Raw genomic sequence first — 9,994 nt, 5'->3', positions numbered from 1 at the left:
TTCCCTTCCTCCTTTCAACCAATTTGAGCTCCATACCTAAATCACAGATAGAATGAGTGCATTGCTTTGCTCAGCAAGAAACGCCAGCACACACTAAATCATAACCAATAAAGCTGGTCCTGAAATAAAACCAGTATCTTGTAATAAGTTGAGGGGAAAAAAAAATAACAAAAGACAGCAGACATGCAAGGTATTATTAGAATTTTAAAGCTCTCTAGAACTTAATTAGCTCCTAGTATGAAAAACACCTACCTATTTCATGAAGCTATAATTCACCTGAAAAAAGACTTAACCCACAGAAAACCAGCTCAGTATCAGTCTCACATTGTTTTTCTACAGCCAGAAACTGGAACTAGTTCAGCCTCCTGAACCAGCAAGCCTGTCCTCAGTGTGCACATGCAACTACTGAAAAGGTCTTTGGAAGCCATGTACACCGACCAAAAGTAGGACAAACTCTCAAACTCTCCACACGGAGCATCAAAATCTATATGCACATCTATTTATCAATCAATATAATTATGCACAGGATGGGCGTTTGGGAACACAGCATGACTATGTTTAAATACGTGCACATGGTCCTCTTGAAACAGCCAAGGAGAAAACTCTTAGGAACAGCCATTTTCATCTTGAAAATTGTGGCCTTGGTTGAAACATGTTCTTAGAAAGTAAAAATTTGCACATAAAAACCCTCTAACATACAGAATTACTGAAAAGTAACAACTGACCTGATAAAAATATACTTTCAGATCTTCATTATCTCTGTACTTATTTTCACTTTTACAAAGAGATGCCAATGAGAAGAAAGATATCAAGAGGGTCAGCAAACCAGCTGCTATTCTGCAAAAACAAACAAAAGAACAATAAAATTCCAGAAAATATCATCAAAAATGTCTTTTGCTGCTGTATGCTGTCTTGTTGCACTTGATATCCCACACCAGATTCAACCCCAGAAGCACTTTGGCTTTCCTAATCTATCCTGAATATTCAGTGTCTCCAGGTTCCTCCTGGATCATCTAATCCTGCTTTCACCCCTGTGTTTCCTTTTTATGACTGAGCTGAGTCAGGAGCTCCCTGCTCCTACCATACAAGTTTTATTAATGTACTGAGAAGCCCTGACTTGACAGATAGTGCCACTGCTCAAAAACAGAAGCACCTATTTCTCACTGGGATTCTGATTTTTCCTTCTTGTATCTTCTCCTCCAGCACCAATTTATCTTCAACATCCTGACGTGTCACATATACATATATTTTTAATTGCTGCTTCAAGTCTTTCCAGCTTCAAAACTCCCTTGAAAAGTTTCAGATAAACACAGTGTTTCAAAGGTAAAATGTTTCATCAGAAGAATAAACAGAAAGATGTACAGCCTGGGCAAGGTGAATATAAAGAAGTGTCAGAGAGGAAGATCTGATGGTAATTTAATTCCATTTTGATTTCTGAGCTGTGCACATACATTCTAAAGAATAGAAAAACCTCAGTTGGGACCAGCAGAAATACATACAGGTGTACATACAGCTGAGAGGCAGTAATATAATCCAAGCAAATCTGTGCTGAATATTTCTAATGTGCCCAAGGATCAAGACTAAGAAGGGTTTTCAACAGACAGATTTAAAACACAGTAGAAAATATTGAGGCAGAATGCCAATAATCTTGGAAATATCTGGGCTCTCAATTCTACCTGCAATCACATATTACTGCTTAAATCCCGTATTTCACTGAGGATCAAGCACCCTGGCTCTGCTGAGGCACGGTACCATCACAGCCTAGGGTAAATTCACTCTTTCTGCAGTAACTACAATGAGACCACAAGCCTAACCCTTCAGGCCAGCCACCTGGATTGCATCCAGATATGAGAGAACGCTCCTATGACCAAAGAGTGGCTCACAAGAGGAGAGGGACAGATAACAAAGATGTACTAGAAAAACAATGCAAATCAACAACTGTAGAAAATCAGACAAGCAATACCAGAAAGGAAGACTCAGGACAGAGATGCAGAAGTGGACAAAGAAGAGACACAGGAGACACTGAGGAAGAAGAGAGTTCTGCCTATCCTGTTTGTTTCCTTGAATATCTCATTAGTACAGAGTGCTATTCAAAGACAGATTATTCAAAATTGCATGGATAAATTCTGAAAGATGCTGTCAAAAGTATATTGCTTTTGACTGAATTCTTATTCATGGATCATAGTGCTGTTTACCATATTTGCACCCCACTGAAGCTTCCCCTTTAATGATCACCTCTATTTTCCTGTAAAATTTGCAAATTTTGTATTATGAGAAATGTTTCCCTTGACAAGAAATTACAGAATAACACAAAGACCAAATGGATATGGCAAAAGAATTAGAAGTCTATTTTCATTCTCATTAGTGAATAACTGAGGTCTATATAATCATGTTATTTAAATTCTGAATTTCAATTCCTGTCTCAGCCAGATTTCAATAATACAATTCCTCACACATACCAAAAGGCAGCCTAAATTTTGAATCAAAGAGGGAATAAAAAATTTAAAGAACAAGATGAGATTCTTACACCAGAGGAATGTTTGGTTCTCTTCCTACAACAGGCATTAATGGAAATACTGCCAGGAGCACACACAGGAGAGTCCAGATCAATGCTTTTGTCTAAAAGAAGAAGGAGGTCATGTGGACAGACAATTGTCTAATCATAAAGAAATACTTCAGGGAACTACTAATAGCTACTAGCATCTCCCATGAGCAAAGACCCTGCATGACCCAGGAGTAAAATTAGCTAAAAAAAAAAAAAAAAAGAGCACAGGGTCATTGGTATTACAGCACTTCAATTTAACACAGAAAAGAATTTCATTTACATAGCTGTCAAAATCCCATCAAAGACAATGATAATTAAAGCTAAGTTTACACTTACAAGCACCTTCTCAAAGCGTGGCCTTCACACACATTGCAGGCACCAGAAATCTGTCAACTGACCTTATAGAAGGAAGGCATAAAACTAATATTCTCAGAAGGTTGCAGCAGTTAATTAGTCAGCACTGAGAGAGAATACTCTGAGAATATGGTAACATTATCCAGTCTTTGCATCTATGTGCCATTTGATTTAGCCACCATAATCATCTAAGTAGTTCTCTAAACTCTTTGCTAGGAAGAAAAAAAACCCTATCCCAGGTGTTTTATTTAACTAAAAACATTAAGAGCTGTATCATTTTAAGTTTTCAAGTTCAAGTCAAATTCATATTCCTGAAAGGAAATTTTATGCTACAAAACATCATCTGTGTATATGCAGCTTGAAGACAAGTTACTCGATAACTCAACTAGAACAAAAAAATTGTAAATTAACAAATACAAGCCTCCATCTTGACAGCTCTTAGAGAGCAAGACTTAGCAATTTGACTCCTTTTCTCTATCCCAGGACCCTAGGTTTTAGGTATCCCCTGAAATAAGAGATGTTGGAATCAATTAATGGAAGAAATGTATCTTAAATTAAATTTCATGCCACTTCATGAAAATTGAGGGTTTTTCTTAAGAAAAACAATACAGAAAGCTGCCTCTGAGGAACAGCGTGTCCCAGCTGATTAGACAATAATGAATTGACAACTGCCTTTCAGTTATCTTCAATATTTTTTCTAATAAATGATCATATTAGTTAAATGGTGACACTTTCACCAATCATACATGTCAACACCATAGTCACTGCAACAGTTTGATAACTGGTGTGCATTTCATATGATTGAGTCAAGCATTTTTCAGTGATCAACAACAGAAAACTGATAGCTAACTCATAGCTACCTCAAAACTCTTAAGCACTCTTACGTTGCATAACAGATCTAGCCAGATCATACTAAATTCCCTTGCTTTGCTACATGCTACCCATGACAGAGATTGGGAAAAGAGCATAACTGAAAAGGAATTCAAAGCAGCATTCCAAAGCATTCCCAACATCCTAAGATGCAGTCCAGCTGTTCACCATTTAAAACCTTGAGCAAAGCAATACAATACCTTAGCTTGAATCCACAGCTGTGTGATCACTGGCCAGCCAGCAAAGACAAGAAGGCCAATGGTGAGTGCAGAGCGGTAGAAAAAGCTGAAGACCTAATTTAAAAAAATTCAAGAAGGGACTGAAAATCAAACACATTAACTCCTCAAAGAGGTAGAATATTAGCAATGAGATACCTTTTTGATACATAAGGATAAAATACTTACTAGTATTTCAATTCCCAGTATACAAACCAAGAGGAATCCTATAGATTGACCCATATGAAGTGACAAAACATTTGTGGCAAGGTCTTGAATAACGGGAATTCTGTTCAAAATGATGGAACAAGATAACATTTATTAAAAAAAAAAAAACAACAACACAGAAATAACATAGAATTTTACCTTTACAGGACAAGGATGGGGTCAGAACACAAAAAAAGTTAGAGGTATTGCTGGTCCTCCCCAGACCCCACGCGTGATGGCCAGATGATCATTCTGCCCAGTTTTACTTGATAGAAAATCTACAACAAAACCCTCCAGCTTTTTTCCTCCCATATTTGGCACATCTTCGCCAGTGTTTGGACAAGCTTCAGATTATTCACTACCCCAACTGACTCTGAGTATATGAATATTTTTGGTATATGTTGTGCTTAATGTCTGTCATAACTGATGAAACATTCAGAAGCTTTATAGAGAGAAAAACCTTCCCTGTTAGCTTTTCCTGTGCTTTATGAGACAGCTCATTATCTAACTGCAGTTGGTCTCATTTTCTCTGAATAATACTGAGTTGGTATCTACAAATTGCCAGTAGATCAGGAAAGTAAATAGAATCAGAAGATAACAAGTATTTTTGGGCCTGAAGTAAAAGGAGACCCAAACAAGACAAATATATTTCAATATGGGAGCACATTCCTCAACATGACTAACATGTGTTCTCCAAAAGTAGCTGGTGTTCAGCACACTTGACACTTTGCAGGATCATTTTGCAAAGTAAGTCAGCTGCTACAGGTATTTGCAAAGATTTTAGCACTCTTTTGCAACAGCTATGAGAGTACTGAAATTTTTTTTCATGGAAATAGTTTATTTTATCTTTGCTAATAGAAAAGATATCTTCTAGAATTGGCAACTGTATCAGTCTGTTTGGACACTACTCATTATGTCAACTGAAATATAAACCAGAGTCCTTTGGAATGTCTCAGGAAACACTAAAGGAGGTTTAATAAAATTGTATCTAACTTTTTTCTCCCAAATTTATGGGAAAAATTTAATTCTCTACAAAAAGGAAGTCCAAACCTGGTCTTAAAACAGCAGTAATAAATTGCATTCTTTACTTACTCTCTCAAAACTGCATACCATACTGGCACTGGCAAGAGACAGTATACATAGTATGTCCAAGGACATGTTTGAATCAACAGAAAAAAAGCTATTATCATTCCAGCAGAGGCAAAACTGTAGAAGAGTACAGTAGATTTCTGAAAAACAAATGTTTGGACAAACATTCTTGAAACAGGAATAACATGTTTTAAACTACACACTATTTTCCATTTGTTAGTTACACAGTAAAACAAATGCTATTTTAACACAGCCACACAAGCTGCCATGTGTCTCTACACAACTCTAGACAAAGTTGTCAGCCAGATTAAAAAAAACAACAGTAGGGTTTGAAGATCTAATTGTAAATGTGTCTCTTCATAAGGTCCTGCAGTAAAATCTGCATGCAAAAGGCATACTTGTACAATCTGGAACACAATATATGCAATGTTTAATAGACACTTGAAATCCATCTGAAGTTAGAGATGCTAAGAGTTTTGGGAAAAAGAACTCTGAAGTTTAGATTCTAAAACCAGAATATAACCTATTCAGTTCAAGTTCATAGCCTTACAGTCAAAGCATTTAATGAAATTCCATCAGCATATTTCCTCCTCCTGCTTGAGACATTTGTAAGAGAAGTAATTAAACTAAAATATTAAGCATTAACTCCTACCAGAAAAAAAACACAACTATTCAGGATCTAGGAACAGCTACAAAAGGAGGATTGTGACCAATCTTCCACAGGAGAAACTGCCTTGCTCAAAGAACCCACAATTTCAAAATACAACAGAGGACTAGTGTTGCACAGCACTAAAAGGTAACATAGCTACAACTGTTATTATATTTAATCCTAACCTACAGCTCCTGCTTTGGGCTTTTCTTAGTAAAAGAAATTCGGTATGGGATTAGAATGTTATGTACTCAAAGAAACATGGTCTCAGACTGAGAGCACTCTTAAGGAGAAACATCAAAGAAAGAAGAAAAATTTTAAAATGGGTTATCTCAGACAGGCAGGTCAGTCCTAAATCATCAGATAGCATCTCTTTTTTGTGCAAAGAGAAGCATTAAACAGTCATTCTGCATCTGCCTTTTATCTGGTCATTGAACTATTCTTCCTTATGCAAGGACATTCAGATATCAGAAGAATTACTGATAAGGGAAGATTATGTACAAGTTTTAAATAAACAATTTAATCTGTATGCATTACAACTGGACATAGCAAAGGCAGCTTTTAGTGTAGGTAATGATGAAGACACTGTTTTCTTCTGCACAAATGCTAATTTTTTGAAAGAGTTAAGTAGACAGATACACAACTACATTAAATATGCTGAGAAGGAGAGACAATCAGCTAGCAGTTCACCTAGATGGATTAACATCTTTTCTGGCTCACCCTCCCTGTAACTGATGTACAACTGCCTTGATCTAAACTGACAGCAAATGCAAGTTCTAAATGATTTTTAAAATAGAATTTTTGCTAAGATATGCCATTAGACTAAGAAAGGATATGTCATATAGAAAGCTGACCTAGGGCAATTTTATTAGTTTTAAATTTTACATTTGCTGACATATAGACAGAACGAATATGTATATATATGATATGCACACAATATAATTTATCACTGAATAAGTAAACACACACAATCAACATTTTATTCCATATAGCGACATAAATATTATAGAGTCCAATATACTCAGTCATGCATTGAAAATGGAAACCAGATTTGCATTTCTGTAAATGTTTAAAATAGATTAAAAGGTTATGCTTCTTGCTAGGCAAAACAACATTCTATACCAAAAGAAAAAAAAACTGCTTTTTTTTCCATACTCAGCGTAAGAAACAAAAACTTTTAAAGATATACAGGATATGCAGTTCCATTACTCAGAGGCTCCTTGATTTTAAAAGGTGGTGCTTTGCAGGAGGCTATTTGTCAGTGGTAGATTACTCTCTGCAAATTTCTTTAAGTTGCTCCAATATAAGCTATAAACCAAATAACTTCTGTATATGAAGCATTAGCCTCGCTTTGTGATTCTCCAAGTATTTAGGAACACTAAAAAGGTTTCTACAGAAAAGGGCCTCTTATGAAAACTGAGGGAAGAGAAATTCTATCAACAAAGAACTAAGAAACCGATTTTTTTTCTGCCAGTGTCACTAGCATAAAATCTGCCTTCAACTAGTAAAATCAATATACCAAACTAAATCTACGTCAACTAAGAATGCAAATTTTTTCCTTAATGTAGTTATTAATATTCCTGATACTCAGTCTATTTATTGTAATTATTTTGTTTGTATCTAACATAACATGCATCCTGAATTATCTCCTCAGTTATTTGATGAAAGAAAACCTAAATCACACAGTACAGCACTTATGAATATTTTCCATTTTAATTTTGTTTGAGCATTTTCATTAAAGGTCAAGACTATCTCATTTCAGCCAGTAGTAAAAACCTCAAGACAGCATGATAGGAATCTTCTCAGCATATTATATTGAAGGCAATAAAGATGCTAAGTGAGCACTCATTCTCACCTACATTACAAAATGAAACAATTCCTTCTATTCTGAACAAATTCTTGAAGTTTGGGAGAATTTTCCCTCCCCTGCAGGCTTTAATCCTTCTCTAGTGAAATGACTGAAAATAAATTAAGTTCATAGGATTTTATACTTTGTGAAAAATCAAACCATAATAATCTTGTCAAAAAGAGCTTCCTTCATCTTTCATGTCTTCTGCTGCACACTTGCAAATCACAAAGATCAAGAGAGCACACCAATCTGTGAAACAACAGCTCACCTTCTATCAAAGCAGGCTATACATTTTAAAAATGCCACAATTGGACTGCACAGTTTCTGAGAACAGATGTAAAATTGCCAAAGAGGGCAGGAACAAAATAATTTACGTGCTGGGGTTTTTTTGGCCTTACAGTGAAGAACATCAATGAAACTGGAAGGCTGTATTCTGTATTCTTCTAAACAATTATTATTATAAGAGTGCTGTTGATGCTGAAAATTAAACCTGGGAAAATCAAACCCGGTTTAAAGACAGACCCTTTAATAGTTTTAAATCACTATGTTTGCTTACACTTGCATTAGCATCTCAAATGGACAGCTGCAGGAAGAAAAACTGAAGAAGCACAGTACTGCATACTCAGACTTACGCAGTTTAGGAATACTGACCCTAATCAATGGATTTAGCAGCAACACTACACAGGATTACAGTAGCTGGAAAACTCAACAGCTTACAAAAGAAGTGTAAGGTGTGCAATTTATCCTGCACAGAGTCACTTAGCACACATATAATACTGAAAACTGATAGAAAAAAATAATTGAATGCTTCCAACCTACCTTTTCATTAGTTGGGACAGTCTTGGTCAAATTGGTGTGGGCCTTGATAATGACCAGAATCACGTAAGTTGTCCAGCCCACAAAACCCACTGCAATACTTAGACCCAGGAATAATCTATCATACTTATGGTAGTAAGACAAGCCTTCCAAAGCAAGGTTAATCAGGGTTTTGCACAGGGCTACCTGGAGGCAGACAAAACATTTAAGCAACATATTAGAAGAGTGTGAGCTTCCCATTCCACAAATTAACCTGACAGCAACTGGAGTTCAAGCAGTTCCACCACTCTTGGCACATGTGTCCTCTCCATGCTCAGGTATAGTGTTTTGGCCAGCACCAACTGCTGGAGTACACACTGCTTGGGACTCCTGCTGGATATCAATTCAACCATCACCTGGCTCCTTCACCATCCTCCCTGGCCATGACAGTCATTAGATGGTGAAAGCTACACAGACAGCACACCTTGAACACCACCTATTAACAAGCATGCCACTTTGTTTTCCCACAAGCATTTGACTGTATATGTTCCAGTGTAAGTTACCCCCTTAAAAAACAGTCACGTGCTTCTGAAGGCACATTTACATAGGAGAAGGATTATGGATGCAACTGAAACATGGTCACTCTCCACAGCCTGAAGCATTCCCTGCCTGGGGTTTGATGTCCTCCACTTCAGTAAAGCCTGATACTGCAAGAACCATTGGTGAATTCAGAGACTAAACTGCAGTCCCAGATTCATTCACAGAGCATCTGCTTGTAGCTCTCAGGACATAAATCACTTGGAAACAAAAAGGGTTGTACCCAGTTGTAGCAGGTTCAGTTCGTAAATCGGGCAGAAACACCAAGTGTAGTGGTTTGGTCCAAAATACTCATTACTTACTTATTTACCTTCTGTGAGATAAGAATTAGGAGAAAGCAAAGCAGGCACAAAACTTAAAAGAATATAAAGAAGTTTATTAACAGACCTAAAAGAAAGAAAAAAAAAAAAATCATACCACACCTTCAGAACACTTCTCCTCCCCTCACCTTTCTCCCTTCTCCCACTGACAATGTAAAAAGACAACCCTTGAGATTTTCAGTCAGTTTACCACTTCCATAACAACCCTGTTCAGTTCACTTAGGGAGAGGAGTCTCTCTTGCTCATGCTATGGAGACATCTCCACAAGAAGTTCTCTCATGGCTCAGTATCACAGCGAGACAGCCGCCCAGGTTGGTTCTCTGCTCGCATGTGAGAGTCCCTTCCCACAACTCGCAGCTTTCCCCACAACTGCTTTCAAGGGTCCAATCTTGAGCTACTGGGGTACCATTTTAAGGTTGAGCCATTCAGAAACCAAAGTTCTCTTCATCCATCTCTGGAAGCATCTTCATCTCTAAGAATAGAGGCCCTCCTCCTTCCCTGGGA

General features: G+C 37.0%; 1 protein-coding gene across 4 annotated transcripts in view; it reads right to left on the bottom strand.

Moving 5' to 3' along the window:
* PIGN (phosphatidylinositol glycan anchor biosynthesis class N) overlaps positions 1-9,994 on the bottom strand; it is a 93,930-nt gene that overhangs the window by 34,903 nt on the left and 49,033 nt on the right. For all 4 annotated transcript variants that reach the window (XR_001863395.1, XM_017738589.1, XM_017738588.1 and 1 more), the window contains 6 exons: positions 8,598-8,780; positions 5,284-5,420; positions 4,174-4,273; positions 3,970-4,062; positions 2,528-2,619; positions 726-837 (listed from right to left, as the gene is read on the bottom strand). Coding sequence is in view for 3 of the 4 variants with exons in the window: in XM_017738589.1 (XP_017594078.1) it covers positions 726-837; positions 2,528-2,619; positions 3,970-4,062; positions 4,174-4,273; positions 5,284-5,420; positions 8,598-8,780 (717 nt within the window). In the remaining variant the exon portion in view is untranslated. The remainder of the gene's footprint in view (positions 1-725; positions 838-2,527; positions 2,620-3,969; positions 4,063-4,173; positions 4,274-5,283; positions 5,421-8,597; positions 8,781-9,994) is intronic.

The sequence above is a fragment of the Corvus brachyrhynchos genome, unplaced genomic scaffold (genome assembly GCF_000691975.1).
Source record: "Corvus brachyrhynchos isolate BGI_N302 unplaced genomic scaffold, ASM69197v1 scaffold237, whole genome shotgun sequence".
In the NCBI taxonomy this organism is placed as follows: Eukaryota; Metazoa; Chordata; class Aves; order Passeriformes; family Corvidae; genus Corvus; species Corvus brachyrhynchos.
Note: the sequence above shows the minus strand (reverse complement) of the source record. Positions and strands in the feature narration are given on the sequence as shown.